Here is a 23477-nt window from a genome sequence, read left to right on the forward strand (position 1 = left end):
CATTCTCGCCTGCTAGCTGGCTGTCCTCCTCACTAGGCCTTTAAAAAGCTGCTGTATACCTTTTCATTCCTGGAGATGAACAGAAGATGCTTAACATTTGTTCACTGACCTTCAATCCTTTTTTTTTCTTTTTTTTTTTTTTAAGATTTATTGGAAGGACAGATTTACAGAGAGAAGGAGAGAGAGAGACAGAGAGAAACATCTCCCATCTGCTGGTTCATTTCCCAAATGGCTGCAGTGGTCGGAACTGAGTTGAACTGAAGCCAGGAACGCGGAACGGTTGTCACTCTGCCTTTCAAATGAATTTTTTTTTTTTTCTTAAAGAGAAAGATATCTTTTTCCCCCATCCACAAGAAAATTAATGTCCCCAAACTTCCTTTAGCCTCTGACTTCAAACTATTTTGGCAAGAATCAGGGTGGAAGAGCACATGCTTACCCATTTTCTTGGGCAAAAGGTAGACGTCTTGTTTGTAGCGGCCCTCAGGAGCATTGTAAAGCTCGATCAAGGCGAGAGCCTAGAAGGCAGAGAGGGAATGCTGACGTGCCCATCACGGCACACCCCGACACACGGGCACACGCTGCCCGGCTGAGCCCTTACCTGGGTGGTCGCAGTGATGGAGAGCACAAAGGTAGGCACTGTGGAGCAGCTGAGGTTCAGCAGACGACCCTGGCAGTCAAAGGGGAAGACACAGGGGTTAGGACAGACACTGGCCTTGGGTCCGGCTACAGTCCCGAGCGCATCTCTCCTAGCCAGCCCTGAGGGGCAAAAAGCAGGTGCTTGATGGACAGGAAGTCACTAATTGGCACGCGAGTGAAACCCTGAGAAGTCTGGAAAATGTGACGATGGTAGTAGTCAAAGATTTCTGGAATTTCATAAAACAAGAGCAAAAGTGGTCACCTGACAGCAGCCACAGTCCATTCCTGGGGAGCCTAAGCAACCTTTGTGATTAAATATATAACAGAAAACACCTGTGCTGCTTGCTTCTGTCACCATTACTGCGAGGAGGGAGCTCACAGGGCAACGAGAAATAAAGTCATCGGGCAGTAGACTGACACACGCATTTAGCAAACGGCCCGTTTTCTTCCTTGTGAAAAAGCAATTCCAGCTCTTCACAGATGCCCTAAGGTATGTGAGAAGGTATCAAGAAAAGATGAAGAGGATACTCAGACCGAACTTCATGGACTTGTAGAAACAGTGGGGCAGAGTTAGAGAGGGAGAAGAGGAGAGAGAATTTTCTGTGTTCTGTTCACTCCTCTGATGGCCACAGAGTGGAGGCCAAGGCCAGGCCCCCGGAACTCCATCTGGATCTTCCACATGGGTGTCCGGGACGGAGTGCTTGGGCCACCTGCTGCTGCCTTCCCAGGTCCATTAGTAGGAAGTTGGATCACAGGTGGAACAGCGGGGACTTCAACTAGCACTCACAGGAAATGTTGGCGTCAGGCACAGTGGCTCAACCCACTGTACCACAGCTCTAGACCCACAGCTTTAATATAAAAAGAAGATGGATTAAGAAGAACAGGAACCGTGTTTTCCTTGTGACTTTGCTGTCTTTCTTAGGAAGAGTGGCACAATCACCCCGGCCAGGAGTTCCGGGACTAGAAAGGAGTTTTTTCTTTTTCCTTTTAAAATTTATTTATTTTCACTGGATAGGGAGAACCGCAGAAAAAAGGAGAGACAGAAAGATTTTCCATCTTCTGGTTCACTCCCTAGATGGCCACATGGCCAGAAGTGAGCCAATCCGAAGTCAGGAGCCAGGAACCTCTTCCGGGTCTCCCACGCGGGTGCAGGGTCCCAAGGCTTTGGGCCGTCCTCCACTGCTTTGCCAGGCCACAAGCAGGGAGCTGGATGGAAAGTGGGGCAGCTGGGGGACATGGACTAGTGCCCACATGGGCTGCCAGGGCTTGGAGGTGGAGGATTAGCTACTTGAGCCAAAGTGCTGGCCCTAAGAAAGAGGAGCTTTCAGGGGAAGAAAACGGTCAGGCACAACAGCGGAACGTTAAGTTAGGCCCAAAGTCAGGAATCCATGTGAGCCAACATGGGACACCAGAACCAAGCCATCAGTGCATAGCTGGCTGTTCCTGTGGCCGCGGCTCAGTTTAGGGGACAGGACCCTCAAAAAGGCCAAGTTTGTTGCTAAGGACAGGACTCCCCAGCGCCTGCATCAATCTGGGTTCCAGTCAGGAATGCCTACTTAGTGCTTACTGATTAAGCCATCCCACAAGCCACGTGATCTCTTCCTCAAGCGGCAGTGGTTCTGTCTGTTAATTCCTTCTACAGTGATAGTCATTATCTGACTCAACCTGGGCCACGACATGGAAAGACAAGATAATTGGGGAAAAGTGGGGAACCAAAATAGTTGCTTAATTGCTGAATGAAAAGATCAGCCACATTTAGAAGTAACATCCATCGGCAAAGCAGCTGAACTTCTGCTTCAGGGAGAGACTAAAGGATGAAGGAACGTGAGGAGGAGGCGAGCCGGGACCACACCTGCCAGCCAGGCGTCTCACCTCTGCCAGCAGTACTATCCTCTTGCCGTCAGGCCATATCACGTGGTCAACTTGGGACCTCACCCGCTCCCAGGTTAGCTCTGGGGTCCGCAGACTCGCCTGGAACACATAGAGCATGCACAGCGTCAGCGTGGGAGGTCCTGGTGCAGGTCCAGAAAGACACCAAAGGGAGCCATGTCAACCAGCAAGTTGAAAGGGGTAACCAACATGCCAGATGGAGCACGCCTGGTCTGGCTGCGCTAGGGCTGTTCCAGTTCAGGGAGTTTAATCTGAGGCCCAGCCAGGGAGGGGGTGGGGGATCCCTTGGATGACATTCCACAATCCGGACCGTAGACCCACATTTCTGCACAAAGTGCTATGGGAAACACAAAAGGAACCAAAAGCAGGGCTTCCGCCTTCCCAAAGCTCGCACTTTAGTTGGGGAGACACAACACAGTACATATGTGAGAGGAACACACTTAACAAAGCAACATGCAGCCAAGTGCAAATGAACACAGTGCAAACTGATTCCTCCAGGTGCCGAGCAGCGACGGAGAGAAGGAGTTTTGGAGCTAAGTGGGATTGGTGACGTAGGCTGAAGGTCCTTCACACAGCATGCTGGGCCCAGGGTTCTGTCCTCGCAGCCCAAGCCCCCACATTCCGCCTTCTCCACAGTGGTGGGTCCCCCTAGCGTTAACAGAGCGTTGTGACCTAAACGCCAAGGTGCGGTAGCCTCTAAAGAGATTGCTCAATGGTGGACTCCCGATGGCTCACCCTGCTTCCACTTCTGTATATTGTACATTCAGAGAACAAGAGGAAACACGGTAAGTTCATTGACAGCTGCAGTCCAATCTACAGCCCCTATGACAATTGTCCCTTCCACCAACAGGTAATGCTTGATACTACTCAGTGGCTCAGCTGATTGAAGTGAGAAGTTTTGCCAAACAGGTTTCAAACAAGTAACAACAATAATAGAAATTATTATGATGATCACACACTGAGTACAAAGCACATTTTGAGACGTTGTAGTAAAAGACATGAAGCTGCATTAGATTGTGGATACATTTACCACTGTGAGCTACTTATGGACAGTGACTAGTAGAAGTATCTTCATTTTTGCATCCCCAAAGCCTAACTGTAAAAATGGGGAAAGGGTGTAGGGCCTAGTGCGATAGCCTAGTAGCTAAATCCTTGCCTTGTACATGCTGGGATCCCATATGGGCACCTGTTCATGTCTCAGCTGCTCTACTTCCTATCTAACTCCCTGTGTGTAGCATGGGGAAGCAGCAGATGACAGCCCAAAGTGTTGGGTCCCTGCACCCAGAAATTCCTGGCTCCTAGTTTTGGATTGGCTCAGCTCCAGCTGCTATGGTCACATGGGGAGTGAACCAGTGGATGGAAGATCTTTGTCTGTCTTTCCAATAAAAAAAAAAATAAACCTTTAAGAAGTGTGGGTGTGTATTCAATTAAGAGTTAGACATTCATGGTCCCCATCTCCAAGGACATACCCACCTAGCAGGAATGACACACAGATCATTAAGTTGCAGTGTATTTAGAACTGTATTAATGGTCCAGATCATTTTATTATTAGTTATATGGGAAACATACAAAAGTTTTTGAGACGTAAGTTTTTGAGACTGATTTAATATTTCTGTAGAGGTCCATTTGGCAGTAGTTCGCAAAATTTCACACATACCTAAACTCTGAAGAATTAATTTCACACTTAGGGCTCTAGCCTACAGAAATATTTGCTCAATTCACAAATACAACTGTTCAGCAATGTCTACCAGTGTTCTTTGTAACAGCAAAATATGTAAGTCATTACAGGGATTCCGTACTCGGATTGGCATGTAACTCCAAAAACCAAAGCAGACTTCTATGTGTTAACATGTGAACTGTTCCTTACCGCTAAATGATAAAAATCAAGTTGTAAAACACAGTATAACCTCAATTTTATACCTATTTTTACTTCTTACTTTAACCCTATTTACATGATTTGAATTTTTTACTAAGCAAGTAAATTTTTATAATGAAGTTAGAAATAATTTAAGTAAACATTACTTTAGGAAGTTAAGGGCATACCGAATGAATCCTGGGGCTGGCATTATGGCGTAGCAGATTAAGCTGCCACCCGCAACACCAGCATCCCCTATGGACACTGACACAAGTCCCAGCTGCTTCCGGTCCAGTTCCCTGTTACTGCATGTGGGAAGACGGCCTGAGTGTCGGGCCTCTGCCGCCCACGCGGGAGCCTCGAGCAGAGTTCAGGCGCTGGTCCTCTCAGCCCCAGCTTTCCTGGCTCTCTGGAACAAACCAGCAGGCAGAAAACTTCTGTCTCCATCTCTCCTAACTCTGCCTTTCAAATAAATTAAAAAAAAAAAAAAAAAAGACGACTTTGCTTTTGGCGATCTCATCATAAAGGGTTATAGCCCAGGATCCAAATCAGATTCCTTGATACTGCTGACATTTTTCTTGCTGAGAGGATGGAACTTTTAAAAAGTATTTCGGGTTTTGTAAGTGGTCAAGACTGTTCATCTTCCAGGGACATGCTATCTTTGTAATTGGGAGCAACCTGCTAAGACCATGGAAAGAAGTCTCCAGTCTTGGGGAAATATTCCTTAGGAAAAAAAGATATGGTAGGTGAAATGTTGTCAGCTTAAGAGCCAGAGCTTGGTAGAGGCAGTCTTCTAGAACACTAGAATGGCTACAGTGCAGGCTGACACCTGTGGGCCAGTTGGAGAGGTGGCTTTCAGAGGAACTTCTCTCTCGTCCTGTCTGGAGAGCTCCAACAACCTGGCGTTCAGGCTCCCACTCCCTGGCATTCAGTCACACTCCTCCAGTGGAGGGTCCAGCCTGCCGCGGGCACAGCTTTGCAGGGCTCTCTCTCGAGACCACCGCTTCATGATGGATTTGCAATCACCAAGCAGTCTGCTAGGAAAGCGGATCCCTGTGCAGAGCGCCATTCCAGTCAGGTGTGCTTGCTGTTGCTTGCACACGCCCACGTTAGTTTTAGATAACTTTGAAAATTACATGCTTGTTTTCTCAGAACAACTGTGATTCCTGATGCCGTAAAGCATGAAGTCAATAGCATGTTGCAGCAAAGCCATTCTTTGGCTGAATATAAAAACAAAAAACAAACAAACAAAACCCCCGGGACTACCAGAGCATGTGTTCATAAGGGCTAACCACTTGAATTGTGAAGCTTACAATCATACAGGCCTTCTGTGCGACGCACGTATGCATTCCGAGAACAGAAACATGTCAAAGGACTTGCCCAAGAAGCAGCTAGAAGCACTGTTCCTACCACAGGTTCCCTAAACACGCTCAGCCTTCACATTTTTTCAGGAAAAAAAAAGTAGCATTCTAAAGGATCAATTTTTGATGAAACATGCAGCACGTAATTGCTCAAGGTTAAGTGAAATGATAAATTCCAGAATTTACATTTAAAAAGCCCTCGGAACTGGCATTGTGGCACTGCTCAAAAAGCCAGCGCCTGCAGTGCTGGCATCTCATATGGGAGCCAGTTCAGGTCTCAGCTGCCTCCGCTGATCCAGTTCCTTGCCAGTGCTCTGGGTAAAGCAGTGTAGGGTGGCTCACGTACTTGGGCCCTGCCTCCTACGTGGGACCAGGATGAGTCCCGCGGCTCCCAGCCGTGTGGCCAGCCCTGGGAAGTGAACCAGTGGACACAAGATCCTCTGTGCTTCCCTCACCCTCTCTCCGCAACTCTTTCCAACAAAGCAATCAGGTCCTGTAAGATGCGGCCCCTGCCCACTGATGGCCTCTTGTACTCTTCCTGCCTCATCTCCATTCTCTCAAGCACAGAGACCACACGTTCCTCAGACTGCCTGCCTGCCTCAGATGTGTGTGTAGGCTGCCCTCGCTGCGTGCCAGGGTCTCCACCTAAAACCCATGCGGCAGATCCCTTCAGGTCTCAGCAGCTGTCACCTGAACAAGGCTGACAGCCTCAGGCCTTTGCTTAAAATCACAACTTCCACTTCTCCTTAGCTGGCTCTATCTTTTCTTTTCCCGTGGTACTTTCATCTTCCAACATACTACAAATTTGCACTTATTTAATAGGTTTGTTATCTTTCTTCTTACTAAAACATAAACTACATGAGTCAGGAATCCTTTGCCCACTTTGTTGACTGACTCCAAGTGTCCGGAAGAGTCCCTGGCACACAGCATTCACAGTCAAAAACAATACACAGATAACACATTTGTGATTGAAGATAAAGAGTCTTCTGGCCTGTGTCTTCTGTCCGGGCTACCTTTAAGGACAGGTGGCTGTCACAATTTGAAGTAAAGCTAGTCTACAAGTCAGGAGGTGATGATAATACAACACACAGGAAACAAAATAGAACTAGACCAGGAGTCACAAAGCCTGCATTTTGTCTGAATCAATGATGTGGCTGGCAATGCACTACATTTCTTCATTTCCCAGTTGAAACTTCAGTGCCTGGGAGACATCTCTGCTTCCCTCCTGATTCTGCTTCCTGGTGATGTGAAGACACTGCTTAGCAGGCCCCTACGCTGTGTCTGAGTGCCTGGGGATGCCTCTGCTTCCCTCCCGATTCTGCTTCCCGGTGATGCACCTGGGAAGCAGCAGGTGACGGCCCCCATAGTCAGGTCCCTGCCTCCTGCCGGGCAGGCTCGCGTTTCCAGGTCCTGCCTCCGGCCGGACCAGTCTTGGCTGCTGTGGGCATTTGGAGCAGTGAATGAGCAGATGGAACATTAAAAGACATCTTTAAGTCTGTTCATCTCTGTGTCTTTCACATAACTTTAGAAATATTCAAAAATTAAGGATAAAAAGTGTCTTATTGAAGTAGTCAAGAGGATGAAATGGGATAAAGCAAAAACACAAAAGGTACATTATTGTATTTGGAAGTCCTTTTTTTTTTGTAGTTTCTTGAGGGCTAGGGGAGAAAATCCCTTCCCCCTTGTTCTGTGTGAAGAGTTCTCATTAGGATCCAAGCATTGCAAGAATATTTCTCTTTAGGCTTCTGCTCTTATAAACAGATTAATCCTACAAAGGACAGTCATGTGCTAGGCAGCTTAAGAATATTAATCTTTCATTATTTAGTTCTGGAGCAGCACAGCATATAAATGAAACTTAAATGCACATACAAAGATCAACTGCCAATTCAATTACTCACTATAAGTAAAGGTGCCTTGGAAAGAGACCAACAGAGCCGCGACACTCAGACACTCCAAGGCAGACAGAGGCTCTGGGAATTTTTTTTTTTTAAACGAGTTATTTTAATATCGAAGAAGAGAGCACAACATGAAGGACGGAAAGCATAGAAGGCGGGCGTGGCGGCGCCGGCTCTCAGCGCATGCCCAGCAGCTCGGCAGCTCAGGGAGCATTCTGCTTGGGTCAACAACCCCGAGAGAAACACAGTTGTGACATAAAAATGCCATGGAAAAGAAATAACTAAAAGCAGAATCCCATCAAGAGAGCCTTTGGCAAAGTTTGAAAAGAAAGAAATAACGCTTCTAGCAACTATTAGTTGGGGTAACTTGTTAGGATCAAGTATATAAGTTTGGACAGGAAAATTTTAGAATGAATATAATCCAATGAGAGAAGCAAAGTGAGATTTTCCAAGTTTGGAGACTACATGCTCCTGCACCATGGTACTGGATTAAGGGTGACGATGCGGAACAAATTTCTATAGTTTATAAGTTGAGGGGAGTCCCAGCCCGACGAATGAGAGAGAGAAAATACGCAGCAGTATTTGACAGACATGGCCAGTCTTAATCAAGGTTTCTTGCTAGCCAAGAGATTTTTCTCCTGGGACTTGTTTCCTTGGAGCAATTTATCTTTATGGTAAAAATCAACACGCCCCCAACACTGACTATTCTGATTTGTATCTGTTGTATCTGTTTGTAGTTAAGCATTTATCCAGCTCTCAACACTAAACACAAAGATAAAATGGCTTACATTATAAGCAGATATCAAGCCTAAGTAGAGGAAAACAGTTATTTGAATAGGCTAAGCTGAGGTGAAGATGCTTCGGTAGAATCACCAAGGACAGGCCCCAGGGCTAGCAGATGAACAGCAGGTACAGCTCGGCCAGGACAGCAGCATTTAGGATGGCTAGCACCCCTGCTTGCCCCTTTTTGGGAGGGAGGGAAAAGAAAACTCTTAACAGAGTTCATCATTCTTACCACGTCGATCTCTGTGTTGGAATGGCCCATGTTGCAAACAATGCAGCTGTTCTGCATGCGGTCCAAGTGTTCTCTGGTTACCACATTTTTGTTACCTTAATAAAAGAAAGGCAGATGTTTGCTATGGCTAGAACATCTCACTTGAAGTGCTTTGGTTTCAGTTCCCACTCTGTTCTTTTCTTTTATTTTTAAAGATTTCTTTATTTTTATTGGAAAGGCAAACCTACAGAGAGGATAGACAGAAAGATCTTCTGGCCCTGGTTCACTCTCCAAGTGGCCACAATAACTGGAGGTGAGCTATTCCAGAGCCAGGAGCCAGGAGCTTCTTCTGGGTCTCCTATATGGGTGCAGGGTCCCAAGACTTTAGGCCATCCTCGACTGTTTTCCCAGGCCACAAGCAGGGGGCTGGATGGGAAGTGGGGCTTCTGGGATTAGAAATAGCGCCCATATGGGATCCTGGTGATGGCAAAGTAAGGATTTAGCCACTGAGCCATCACGCTGGGCCCCCGCTCTGTCCTTTATTCCAGCTTCCTGCAAATGCACACTCAGAGGCAACAGGTGATGGCGCCAGGTCCTGCTATTCACATGGGAGACCTACACTGACTTCCCTGCTCCCAGTCTCCGCCAGGGCTCTGCATTGGCCATGGAGTGAATTTGGGGAGTGAATTAGCTGAAGGGAGAACTTTGTCTTTCCCCTGGTGTAAATTTAAAAAAGGAAGGAAAAAGGAAAAATGTTTAACATGAATAGTTACTCGGGAAGTGGAAATTAAAACCCCCATTGAGATACCATTCTACACTCAGTAATAAAAAAGGCAGATAACAACTGTTAGTGAGAATATGGAGACATTAGAACCTACACGTATTGTTGGGGGGACTGTGAAATGCTGCTGTCACTTTGTCCCAGAATGCTCCAAGGAGAGCTGCCATATGAGTCAATCATTCTGTTCTCACATATGTGTGTTCAGTTTATATGTCAAACAAACACTTGCATGCAATGTTTATGGTAGCACTACCATAAAAGCTCAAACGAGAAGTAACAAATGTCCACCAGCTGATGAATGGATCAATAAAATACGGACTATCAATGGACTGTGATTCAGCAATACAAAGGAATGAAGCATTGGTACATGTTACCACATGGACGGACCTTGAAAACATACTAAATAAAAGAAGTCAGTAACAAAAAAGCCATATTCGGTGCACGGGAATACAGCCTGCAATTAAGATGCATGCATCCCACATTGAAAATGCCTGGCCTCACCACTGGCCCCACTCCTGACTCCAGTTTTTTGCCAATGCAGACGTTGGGAAGCAGTGGTAAAGGCTCAAGTGGCTAAATTCTTATCACTCACATGGGAGATGTGGATTGAGTTCTAGGCATTGGCTCCCATTCTGGAGCTGTTGCAGACACTTCAGGAGTGAACCAGTGGATGGAACCTCTGTCTAAATTCCTGGGTCCAGCGTGATGGCTTAGGGCTAAATGCACCAGGATCCCACCTGAGTGCTGGTTTGTGTCCTAGCTGCTCCACTTCCCATCCAGCTCCCTGCTTGTGGCCTGGGAAAGCAGTGGAGGATGGCCCAAAGCCTTGGGACCCTGCACCCACGTGGGATCTGGTGTTGCAGGTGACAGATTAATTCACTCTACCAGAACACCAAACCAGGGATTTGTTTGTTTTACAGGCATGGTAACAAAGAGAGAGGGCGTGACAAAAAGAGAGGCATTCCATCTGCTAGTTCACCCCTAAATGGCCGCAAACCTGGGGTGTTCAGAACAAAGCCAGGAGCAGGAATTCCATCTGGGTTTTCCACATGAGTGGCAGGAGCTCAAGCACACAGGCTGTCCTCTGCTGCTCTCCCAGTTACACTAACAGAGAACTGGATTAAAAGCGCAGCAGTCAGGACTCTAAGACACAGGTGCAAGTGGCAGCTCAACCCAACTGCTTTACAGAGTTCCCAAACATCTGCTCTATGTAAATGTTCCTAAATGCCACGTGACTTAAAATGTCACATCTCACCTGTACAGGTAATAACAATGTCCACTTGTCTGATGACCTCATTTAATTTCACCAGCCGAAATCCATCCATACTGTAGGAAAAAGCATAACCAATTAATCCTAGCAGATAGTGAAAGCCACACTGCCATGTCCTGAGGCAGCTGATGCAAATGACTTCCTTAGATTATAGACGCAGGAATCAAAGATTCCTTTGCATTGCCAGAACTTACTTCTTGTTAACAGTGAGCCAGGGTTTACCGTGCTGTTCACCAACCAAGCGCCTGGAAAGCACCATCTTGTCACTGATGTTACTATTCTATTGCAATTGCTCTCTCCAAGATTATCAATGGTTTTCTGAATGTCAAAAAATTCTTAGACTCTTACCACTCCACTTTTTTCTACTACATTAAACACTATTTGCCTTCTTCAGGTTTATGCTCCCTGGACTCCATGAGATTCTTCTCTCTTGGTTTCGTTTCTACTTTTTTTTTATCCTCTTCTCAATTCCAGCCAACCTTTAAATATTGGTGTTCTGGAAGGTTTTGTTCTTGACTCTTCTGTTCTTTTGGTTATCGTACGCTTCCCAAATTACGACTTAACAGGTGGCTGGTTGGCATCTTCCTATCTTTAGAGCTCTCTGATGCTTGACCATGAAGGATCAGATCACCCACCAGATAGTTCTCATAAACGTTCCACTCACTGTGCTTGAAAATAGTCTCAATGCATTTTCAACTTTGATGAATAGCATCACTGCTTACCCCACTTTATGATCTAAAACTAGAATATTCTAGCCTATTGTCTTTCTGTAACTGAAGTTGTTGCCAAGTTTGATTGATACTTCTTAATTCCTTTTAAGTTCCTTGAGTCTGTTCCTTCTTCCGCATGGTGGCCTAGTGTAAGGTGGGGCTGTTACCTCTCACGCACTCTACCACAGTAATGTTGGCACAGCCTCATTGCCTCTAGACTTCATATCTCTCCAAATCATTTTGCAGAGTGACTTACCTAGTTTGGGTAATTTCCTTGCTTAAAATACTCCAGTGAAATGGCCTTTTCTCAAGATAAGACCCAAACACTTGTGCCATACGATTATACTGACATACGATTCCTATGATTCTACTCTCAGATATTACCACTCTCCCAATTGCTAGCGACAATAAACTATGCCCAACTTCTTAAATGTTCTGTGCTGTCTCCTTCTTTACTCCCTATACCTGAAATAAACTTGCAAGCTAAGAAAACACGTTGCCCGGCTCAGGACTCAGCTTTCCTGACAGCTCTTTCGCAGCAGCCTGCGCTGTTGTCTCTAACAGCCCTTCCTATGCTGCAGTTGTTACTTGTCCATGTGCTTCTCAAAGCACAACCTGGGCTCCCTCGTCTACTCATCCATCCTTAACGCACAGTTGGGGAACTGCGACATAGTAAGTGACCAGTTCATTTCCAAGGGAACGTGAACTGTTAATAACACGGTACTGTTATTAGTATTTCTAGAATGAACCGTAAAAGCATTAGAAAGGTTGTGGCTCCCCTCCCGTGCTGGAGCCCTGAAACTGAGGAAGCAAGCAGCTTGGCTGGTCAAGTCTGTGTACCAGCTGCTTGGACGTGTGAGGAATAATAGGATGGGGGAAACAGAAATGGTAAACCCTTGGGGCCACGCCCCTTTCTTTCCTGGGGTCTCTGCTGGAAGGGGCAATGATAAAGACAGGGTTGGGCGTGTCCAGGCTGCCGGGACCCCGCAGCAGTTTCCAAGGACGATGGTATTTCCCATCATGCAGAGGGTGGCAAGAGGCCAGGTTCATGACGGCTTCCATTTAGTCAGTATCTGTTATAGGACAGCAGCTTGGCATCTTCATGATTGCTTATTTATGCTATAATATATAATGATAATTATTTTACTCAACTGCCACAATCCTATGAAGTAGATATGATTTCCTCCACTTTCTAGGTAGAAAACGATTATTCTTTTAAGTTTGGAATCACTTTAGATCTAAGAATTATAAAAACAGTATAAATACTTTCTGTGTATATTTTATCCAGAGTTAGTAGATTTTACCCTTCATGGGGATTTGGGTTATGCATTTTGGGGAGGAGTGCTTTTCAGTGTTATCACAGAAGCTGGTGTCACATATACGAGCCTCCTTTCTTGACCAGGGTTCTCAAAGGGTAGACGAATATATACTAAGAAGGCAAGGAGCTACCTGTTCTCTGGTCCAAAGCTCCTGTTAGCTCCTGGAGGATCCCTACATTTCGCTTCTCCAGTGCTCCCTGGCCTCCGGTGCTCCCTAGCCTCCCAGAGCTCCTGGACTTCTGCAGCACAGAGCTGGCAGACGTGGCCACCTCTCTGGGAGGCCAGATGTGGTGCTAACCAGGCCCTCGGTGGGAGGCAGCTCCCTTGCCACCCATGGGGCCCGCAGTGAGTGCTTACCAGGCCTGCAGGGCACAGATGGGGTCAATCTCGGTCACATACACAATAGAACCCATGGCTTTTAGAGCTGCACAGCACCCCTTCCCCACCTGGAGAGGGGAGAGAACAAACACAGAAGGAAAGCCAATAAGGACCCAGTTTCTCAAGGCTTCTGGTAAAGCAGACCCTACTTTTACAACCCCCAAAAGGCATTTCACAGAATAGATTCATGCCTGGAGGAAAACAAATAAATGAATGCATTCTCCAACAAACCCTGGCCCCTGCTTAGCACATTCGCGTGCACAACAACACCCACACTCACGATTTATAATCAAAACACAAGCTAAAAAGAACATCACAAATAGTGTGCTGGAACAAGTCAAAATCAACCAAAGGAAATGGTAAACACACAGAGGGAGGAAGAAAGACTGCACTTCAACCAGAGAGCCTCTACAGTAAATAAATGTATTCTGATATCTAAGTAAACGAAAAATTCCAGAATATTCCAGCAAAATAAATCTTAAAACCTGACAACTGAAAGGTTCAACTTTACCTCTCCATAACCGCAGACAACCACCTGCTTTCCACCAAACATCATGTCTGTTGTCCTTTTAAGTCTAGGAGGAAAAAGAAGGTCAAATCAGAAAAATTACCATGTTTCTTCCTCAAGGCTCTAATCTGGTCTCTTTTTTTCATGAATTTCCTTGCTTCCTTCCTTCTTTCCTTTTTTTTTTTTTTAAATCTTGACAGAAAGTATGTGGTTTCTATATTAGAGAAGTTAATTAGTGATTTAAAAAGAAGGTTGAATAAAATATCTGAAGGATGGATATCGAGGCATAGCAGGTTCAGCTGTCACGTGGGCTGCACACAGCCCGTAGCAGAGCCTGGGCTGGCGTCCTGGCTGCTCTCAGACTCAGCTTCCTGCTCTTCTGCCTGGGGAGGGGCATGACACCTCCAGCACCTGCATCGCTGCCATCCCCGTACAAGACCTGGAGGGAGTTCTAGGTTCCTGGCTTTGACCTGACCCAGCCCTGGCAGTTGTAGTCGCTTGGGCAGTGAGCCAGAAGATTGAAGTGCTCTCTCTCTTTCTCTCTCAGTTAAATAAACAAATAAACCAATCTTTAAAAAAATACATAACGTTTTCTCACTCTATATCATCCAAGCAATTCTATTTATATATGATTTTTTTTTAAAGGCAGTTACAAGAGAGCAGGAAAAAAGAGAGAGAATGAGAGCAAGAGCAGGAACAAGCAAGAAAGAGTGAGACTCTTCCACCTGTTGGTTCATTCCCTAAATGGCCACAATGGCCGGAGCTGAGCCAGGCTGAAGCCAAGAACCAGGAGCTTCTTCCGGGTCTCCCATGTGGGTCCAGAGTCCCAAGTCCCTGGGCCATCTTCTACTGTCTTCCCAGGCCACAGGTGAGGACCTGGATGGGAAGTGAAGCAGCCAGCATATAAACTGGTGCCCGTATGGGATCCCGGCTAATGCAAGGCGAGGATCTAGCCACTAGGCTATCGTGCCGGGTCCTCCCAGAGTTTCTTGAAGGAAAATGTAGAAACAGTTCCTGGTGTCTCTTCAGGTGCACTCCCCCCTCTCTATGAATTCCTGGCAAGGCAAAAGAGTTCTCAGCTCCAATCTAGCCCAATCAGATATACACTTCCTGCAAATAACCGTGGATATTTCTACTTACTTACCTATCTGCTTATCTTTTAAAAAGAGTAAAAATGTCTGTAAGTGCCGTACAGGCAAAGTAGGATTCAGGCCTTTTAATGATCTGGCCCTGCCAACAGGAGCTAATACAACTGCCTGTACCTCCCGACACTTGTTAAACATCAGTTAAGGCCTCAGGCAACTACTGAGTGAAGACAGTCCGGCCGGGCTTGGAGATGTGCCTGGAGCGGCTGGCGTAGCAGGGAAAATCCAGAGATTCCACTGCTAAGTCTCTTCTTAAGTAAAGACTATTTTCTTTGTGACTACAAACACCTGTGTTGTGGAAAGTAAAGTTAATTAATATTCCTATCCTGAAATGGACAGCTAGGCTGACGGACCTCAATGGATGCCAATCAGAAAGTGACTTCTCTGTGGTTGTAGGGATCCAGATTCGTCTCAAGGTTCAAGGACAAAGGGAGAAAGAAATCCATAATGCAGGTTGCAAGCTCTGCTCACACGCCAAGCCTAGGACCCTCAGGAGTGCTCCTGAGACACTCGCACCTTATGATCTGAAACCTGAGCAGTCTTCCTTTGCAGTAGGGGCAGACAGCAAATGTTTTAATGAAATATATCCCAGGTTACCATTGATTTGATACAATCAAAGATTCATCCAACTAACCCTTACTTATGGATAGAGCTAGAGCCTTCAACAAATAGAAAATTTACTAAAATGCACACTTTTATGAGAAAATACTATTAGAATTTGCATTGAATGTGTTCAAATCAAAAGGATTGCTCGGCAAAGAGCTTCTGCTAAGATCTAACTCAAACCTGGAACTCACCAACAGACTTCTAGAAGGACGGTAAGGAGCCAATACTTTTTTCTTTAAAAAAATTATTTCTTTATTTTCATTTTATCTTCCTTTTTAAATTTTCTTCCTTCTTCTTCCATTTTTCTTTTCTTTCTAATACCAATGGTGTTACCACCCAGTGAATCACCCGAGGTTCAGAATGGTTAGGAATGCAGTCCACAGACCTTTTCTTCACTTTTCTAAGATTCATGTATTTATTTTCATTTATTTGAAAGGTAAAGAGACACATGGCGACATCAAGAGACCTTCTGCTCCCCAAGTGCCCGCAGGAGCTAGGCTGCATGGGGTGGAAGCCAGGAACCAGAGGCAGCTTCCAGGCTTCCACGTGAGTGGCAGGGACCCAAGGACTTGAGTCTGTCTGCCACCTCCTGGGATATGCATCAGCAGGAAGCTGGGTGGCTAGCAGAGGACTTGGCCCCAGGCTCTCGGATGCAGGATGTGGGCATCCCAAGCAGTCTTCACTGCCATGCCCGACACCAGTCCTAGCTCTCTTACCTTTTCCATTAACCTATATGATAGAAACTATTGTTTTGGCAAAATTAAATCAATTGAATGGTTTCACTTAAAAAATTCTACAGTCTTCCTAGCAAGGATAAAGAATGTTAGAACCTTTGTGAGGAAACACAGTATTTGGTATATCTAGACAGCTTATGTCAGACTTGAACAGAACTGAAATGCTTACAGACTTAAAAAGCTAGAAATGTCTCTGGGAATTGGACTGTTTACCACAAACTTGTAGATGGCCAGAGAATGGCTGAGCTTAAGAGCAGGACATATGACCTGGAATAGGATCACCAGAACTTTCTCCAAACCATCAAAGATACTTAACTTGTTTACACTAACTTTAGTTAATGAGTCACAGGTCTGATCAGGTCACAAAGTAAGAACTCTGCTCACCAACGGTGAAATCATCTTCTTACAACAGAAACGGCAATATTAGCTCCGGGTGATAGAGTACTGAGGTGATGGGGTTTCACGCAACGGTCAAGATGCTGCTTGGGACGCCTGCATCCCAGCTCTGAGTTCTTGGGATTGAGTCCCACCTGTTTCTGAGTCCAGCTTCCCGCTAATGCACAACCTGGTGGGAGGCAGATGCTGGCTCAACGTGCTTAAGGAGCTGGCTCCTAGCTTCCGTTTGGCCCAGCCCTGGCTGTTGCAGGCATCTGGGCATGAACTACCCAATCAATTAATCTCTCACTCTGTCTCTGACTTTCAAATAAATAATTTTAAAACAAAACAACAGATGTGATATTGTGACAGTTGCAGAGGTGCTACATGAATAGTTTCCAGAAGTAACCAAAGCCAAATAAAATAAAATTAGGACCTTAACTCAATAACGCAAGTTCATCTCAAAGAAAATAAACATACCCATCAAGAATCGATTCCCGGCAGCAGTAGAGGTTGTCAAATTTCTGTTTGGTGACTGAGTCATTGACATTCATGGCTGGAACACACAGCTTCCCTGCCTTGGACAGCTGGTACAGCCTGAGCACAAAACCACGAGACATTACAACGCGCCACTGCTTTCGAATCAGTCCCAGGAAATGCTGATTGCGCGTGCACAGAGGCATGATGCATGCATAGTGTTCATCCCAGTGGAGGGGGGGATACTGAGAAATAAGGATATCTTTATTGCACACAGCTTTTCAATAAGATCCTAAATCACGAGGGGGAGTGTGGGCATTTGGTGGCAGGTGTTAAGACACTCACATTCCATATTGAATAGAGTGCCTAGGCTTGACTCCCAGCTCTTTTTCTTATTCTAGCTTCCCTCTAACAAATATTCCGCGATGTAGCAAGTGATGGCTCAAATACCGGAGCCCTATGGAGGCCCAGATAGAGTTTCAGGCTCCTGGTTTGGCCTGGCCCAGGCATGACTGTTGTAGCCATTTGGGGAGTAAATCGGTAGATAGATGATTTTTTTTCTATCTCTGCCTTTCAAATAAATAAAATAAAGATTTTTTAAAGATTTATTTATTTTTATTGGAAACATCAGCTGGTTCATTCCCCAAGTGGCTGCAAAAGCCAGAGCTGAGACAATCCAAAGCCAGGAGCCAGGAGCCTTTTCTGGGTCTCCCACATGGGTGCAGGGTCCCTAGGCTTTGGGCTGTCCTCTGTTGCTTCCCCAGTCTACAAGCAGGGAGCTGGATGGGAAGTGGAGCAGCCAGGACACAAACTGGTGCCCATATGGGATCCTGGCGTATGGAAAGCGAGGACTTTAGACACTAGGTTACTGTGCTCAGCCCATAAAATAAACATTTTAGAAAAAAAAGAATTACATGCTTTATTCAAAATTCACCCCTTTTGTAAAAATCTGAAGGCATGCTATCATCTACAGTTTTGTATGTTCAAAAAGATCCCAATATATTGAAAGAGTTCGGGTACTTAATTCAGAATGTACTTTCCTAAGCATTTTATTTGATATTTTCAGTTTTTATCTCATCTCTATTTATTTATTTGAAAAGCAGAGTTACAAAGAGAGAGGGGGCGGAAGTGACAGAGAGGAGGGAGAGAAAGAGAGAGAGAGATCTTACATGTACTAGTTCACTCATGACACAGCCACAAAAGTCAGGGTTGGCCCAGACTGATAGCAGGAGCCAGAAACTCCAGCTGGTCTACCTTGTGGGTGGCAGGAGCCAAGGACCTGCACAGTAGCAGCAAGCTGACTGGAAGTGGAGCAACTGGGACTCCAACTGATAGGGGAAGTCGGTGTTGTAGGTGGTGGCTTCTTCTCTGCACTATAATCCTAGATTTTATCTTCAGTTCTTCATGAGTGAATAACAGTAAACAGAAATCATTCCAGCTTTACTCAGGGAATTATTATTCGAGCAGTTCCATGCAAGAAGGCAGCTCTCTCATACTCTATATACAGGATCATATGCCAGCACATAGAACGGCTCCTGTGTCACTCAAGAATGCTAATAAAAGTTTGTTCTTTTGGATGAATTTCTTTGCTCAGCAAACAGTCATTGTTTTACAACTGGAAATGATGAGGATTCCACTATTCCACCTGTCCCTCCTCTAAGAATGTTTGGTTTGTTACTCATGTTATTAATTTAAAAAGAAGTGTGTAGGCTTAGATCTGGTCACTTTCTATGAGACTACAATTTTCAGCATAACTGTCCTACAGGCTTGTGACTGCAGCGCAATACTAGACTGAGAAAGCCAAGCACGTGCCCGCCGAGCCTTACCTGTGCACTCCGGTAACGCTCTCCTCGACTATACCCTTGATTTTCTTAAACATGTTGGGATACTTCTTATAAATCCAGTGAGTAAGATCCCCTCCATCGTCCAAGATCTGGAATAGTAAGCATCAATACTGTCACTCATTCCGTGACAGTCTGAGGTTCAGGGCTCCTCTGAGTTTTATTTTCCAATTTTGAATGGTCAACTTTTAATTACTTCAAATTTCCTTTATGGTTAAACCGAACTACTTAAAAGCCTTGTTAATGCAATGCTCTACCAAATAGTCACCAAACCAATATAAAAGACAAGGAGGAGGGAAAGATCAAACTTAATTCTCACAGCCAAATAAATGATTCCAGGCACGAAATACCTGCCATGAAGTTACTTCAAAAAGTTCACAGACAAATGTAACTAAAAACTATTTTTAGGTCAATAAAGAAAGCACTCCCAATGGAGTCCTGTTAAATTTACACCTTAATAATATGAGACGAAACTTTCTACCATTGCCTACACCTGCATTGCCAGGATACACTGAAACAGCAGTATGTTGGACCCGTGAGGGCTGCTGAGGATACACTGTTATAATAATATGGGGGAAGCGGTAGGAGGGGAATGGGAGGGTGGAGGGGAGAATCCCCGTGCCTATGGAGCTGCATCATGAAAAACATACATATATATAAAGAAAAAAATTCTACATTACAAAATCAAAACAACTATGTTTATGTGCCAGTGTTATGGCATAACCTGTAATGCTGCCTGCAAAACTGACATTCCAGCTGCTCCACTTCCGAGCCAGCTCCCTGCTAATGCCTGGGAAAACAGCAGAGGATGGCTCAAGTGTATGGGCCTTGCCCCCATGTAGGGAGCTGGATGAAGCCCCTGGCTCCTGGCCTCAGCCCGGTCCACCCTTGGCTGTGCCGACCATCGGGGCTATAAACCAACGGGTAGGACATCAAGTTCTCTCTCTTTTTCTCTCTGCAATGCTTTCAAATAAATACTTTTGTACAAGTTATTTTTACTTTGGTACAAAAAAAGGAGATTAAAATGGGGGCTAATGCTGTGGTGCAGTGGGTTAAGTGATCGCCTGTGATGTCGTCATCACATCACATGTGCCAGTTAGAATCCCAGCTCTGCTTCACGTCCAACACAGCTCCCAGGTTGTACAGCTGGGAAAGCAGTGCAAGATGGCCCGGGGGAGACCCGGCAGAAGGTCCTAGCGCCTGGTTTTGCCATGACCCAGCTCAGCCTACTGCAGCTATTTGGGGAGTGAACCAGTGGATGGTTCACTTTCTTTCATTCTCTCTATAACTCTGCCTTTCAAAGAAATAAATAAATATTTATAAATTTTCCCACCAAAACAAACATCCTTTTTTTTTTTTAAATTGGAAAGTCAGATATACAGACAGAAAGGTCTTCCATCTGCTGATTCACTGCCCAAGCGGCTGAAATGGCTGGAATTGAGCTGATAAGAAGCCAGGAGTCCAGAGCTTCTGTTGGGTCCCCTACACGGGTGCGGGGTCCCAAGGCTTTGGGGTTCCTTGACTGCTTCCCCAGGCCACAGGCAGGGAGCTGGGTGGGAAACAGGGCCACCAGGATTAGAACCAGAGCCCATATGGGATCCCGGTGTGTGCAAGGTGAGGACTTTAGCTGCTAGGTACCATGCTGGGCCCACCAAACAAACATCTTTTAATTAATTCATTCATTTTTAAAGGCTGAATTCATTTTTCTATGGGCTTTTTTGAAATACCCCCATCTATCAAAACAAACAGCAATGTGGGAAGGTTTGCTTACAGATGCACAGCCTATGTGGCTGTCCAGCCCACTGATCCCTGAGTGTCCTGTGGATGCTCAGAAAGCTATTGCTTAAATTAGGGAGTTGAAATATATTCATTCAAGGCTTAGCTTAAATACAAGGTCAGATAAATAATTTCCTTGTCAGAACAATGGCCTACAAAACTGTGTTGACCTTTCTCCCACTCTCAAAGTACAGGCGCTCTCCTAACCAAAAAGCAGGCACCAAACACTGTTGAGCTCTGCCTAACACAACCTCACGCAAGCTAAAAATAAGGGAACCGTGCAGCACGTAGGTGTGAACAGCTCACCACTACTTCAGGCTGGGCTGACAAGAAGCACAACGCTGTGGCCACTGTAGCTTCCACGGGCGGGGAAAGCTGTTGAATTATAAATAAGCTCAGACAAGATCAGCCTAGAAGACTATGAGGCACTGAGCTGTGGCACGCCGGTGCCTCACCGAGCCATCAGAAATGCTGGGCTGCACTATCCAAATCCTGACGCCTCCTTCTTGGAAAATTCCCACCAATATGACTTGCCCTCTCCTGGCAAGTGCCCATTTTGCAATCCTATCAATGATCAATTTCAGTAAGAGATGTCACAGGGCCATCTTGGACCCCAGGGCACACAAAACCCTCAGGCTCACGTCTACCATCTCTCTCTCTTTTTTTTTTTTTTGCTTCTGCTGGCATCTATTTTTTGATCCAATCAAACCTTAAGAACAAGTGTCCGTAGGGCCCGGCGCGGTGGCGCAAGTGGTTAAGTCCTCGCCTTGCACACCCGGGATCCCATATGGGTGCCGGTTCTACTCCCCGCAGCCCCGCTTCCCTTCCAGCTCCCTGCCTGTGGCCCGGGAAGGCAGTCGAGGACGGCCCAAAGCCTTGGGACCCTGCACCCGCGTGGGAGACCCGGAAGAGGCTCCTGGCTTCGGATCGGCATAGCATCGGCCATTGTGCTCACTTGGGGAGTGAATCATCGGACGGAAGATCTTCCTCTCTGTCTTTCCTCTCTGTATATCCGCCTTTCCAATGAAAAAATAATAAAAAAATAAATCTTTAAGAACAAGTGTCCGTAGTTAGATTCAAACTCTCAGAGAACAGCGATCCTAAGAACATACGCCACGAAAAAGTGAGGAAAGCTGCCAGTTTCTCTGGCTCTCGCTGCCCGTATGGAAGCTCTCATGCGCTTTTCCCTTTCAGCTTCTGATCCCTAACCACAAAAACATCAGGCAATTGTTAACTTTGTTCTAAGTCCCCTATTCTCAACCACTTTTCCCTTGTAACCATGATATTCGATTACTGGCAAGCACCGGCCATCCCTAATATTTAATATCTACTGTCCATATTTCCTCCCATGCGTTTCTATTGTGGACAATTTCTGTAATCAGGGAATCTTCCTGAGCCTGCAAGGAAAGGAGAAGTACCGGATTTTGGCAGGATTCAGCAAAGTGTGCTTCCTGTCTTCTGGGGGAAGACTGCTTTTCCCCTACATCTTTCTGCTGTTGTTGCCCTTGCTGGCACGTGGTGCCAGCTCCACAGCTGGGCACAAGTCTTTGTCCTCCCCGATGTTCATGACTGTGGCCACTGGGGGAGTGAACCAGGCAAATGGAAGACCTCTCTCTCTCTCTCTCTTTCTGTAAATCTGCCTTTCCAATGAGGAAAAAAAAAACCTTCAAAAAATGCTTCAGCCTTATTATACATTGAGGATACGGATTCTAGCCAAACCGCAGGTTCCGCTGGAACTGGTTTTCATTGTTGGTTTGGGTTTTTGGCTGTTATTGGGGAGTGTGTGTGTGTGTGTGTGTGTAACTTCAGCTAATATTGACAGCAACATCAGCATCAATAATTGAAGTACTTTGAGATTACGAAGTTCACGAGGCTTGGGTATCCTAACCATAAGCAAATCAATCGGAAGTGGAGCCATTTTCCTTCCTTCTTGTCGGGAATCCCTCTCCTAGGCAACGCCCTCTTTCCACGCTGACCCCGGGCCCCTTCAGAATTGGCTTAGCAGACATCTGACCCACCATGTTTGGCTGCCAGCCCTCCACATTCACACATCTGTCAATGCACCACCAAAAGTCATCTTCTGACTCTCCTTTCCAGGCAAAGACAGGAAATCCTGAGAAAAAGAGACAAAAGGAACCGTTAAACACTAAGAAATTCTGGCAGGAAGGGCCGGTTTCCCCCAGATTCAAATTGATCATTCTGTTATTTTCCTTGGATTGACTGGATTGCAAAGCATCCCTTTCAGCTCTTTACACATTCCTTTATGTTTGGTGGTAATTCTGCCCGGCCAAGCCCAAAGGGGACAAGCAAAATTGACAGAGCATGATGGTTTCTAAAAACAAGACTTGGGAAGGGGGTTGGGGCATGGTGAATTAAACCACCACTTGCAACACTGGCAACCACTATGGGTGCCTGCTCATGTCCTGGCTGCTTCACTTCTGATCCGGCATCCTGCTAGGTAGGTCAACAAGCAATTGTTAAAAGAGAGACAAGGAAATGAACGTGTATGCACAGGTCACTGCGTTACACAGGTAAGATATTTTGGGGCCAGTGCAGTGGTGTAGTAAGCTAATTCTCAGCCTGCAGTGTCAGCATCCCAGCTGCTCCACTTCCAACCTAGCTCACGTCTTGGGACCCCTGAGCCCGTGTGGGAGACCTGGAAGATGCCCCAGATTCCAGGCTTTGCATCGGCTCAGCCCGGCCCTTGCGGCCACTGGGGGAGTGACCTGACTGATGGAAAATCTTTTTTTCTCTCTGTGTCTCTACCTCTCTCTGGAAATCTGCCTTTCAAATAAAAATAAGAAATTCTTTAAAAACTTTTAAATATTTATATCAAAGAGACATCTGTAAAATTTTATAAAATGAATATAAGTGAAAGCACAATGGGATGGTGAGAGCGCCAGCCAAGCCCTGCATGCGCTACAGG

At 45.8% G+C, this 23477-nt stretch overlaps 1 protein-coding gene across 1 annotated transcript in view; it reads right to left on the minus strand.

The window, feature by feature from the left end:
- The window catches only part of AHCYL2 (adenosylhomocysteinase like 2), a 132767-nt gene that overhangs the window by 3335 nt on the left and 105955 nt on the right, over window positions 1-23477 (minus strand). The window contains exons 6-15 of the mRNA XM_041002415.1: window positions 22570-22664; window positions 18761-18867; window positions 16938-17054; window positions 13601-13664; window positions 13069-13157; window positions 10668-10738; window positions 8653-8747; window positions 2509-2607; window positions 599-667; window positions 437-515 (exon numbers count right to left, since the gene is read on the minus strand). Coding sequence (XP_040858349.1) covers window positions 437-515; window positions 599-667; window positions 2509-2607; window positions 8653-8747; window positions 10668-10738; window positions 13069-13157; window positions 13601-13664; window positions 16938-17054; window positions 18761-18867; window positions 22570-22664 — 885 coding nt within the window. The remainder of the gene's footprint in view (window positions 1-436; window positions 516-598; window positions 668-2508; window positions 2608-8652; window positions 8748-10667; window positions 10739-13068; window positions 13158-13600; window positions 13665-16937; window positions 17055-18760; window positions 18868-22569; window positions 22665-23477) is intronic.

The sequence above is a fragment of the Ochotona curzoniae genome, unplaced genomic scaffold, assembly GCF_017591425.1.
Source record: "Ochotona curzoniae isolate NIBS_2020 unplaced genomic scaffold, NIBS_Ocur_1.0 scaffold_2476, whole genome shotgun sequence".
NCBI lineage: Eukaryota > Metazoa > Chordata > Mammalia > Lagomorpha > Ochotonidae > Ochotona > Ochotona curzoniae.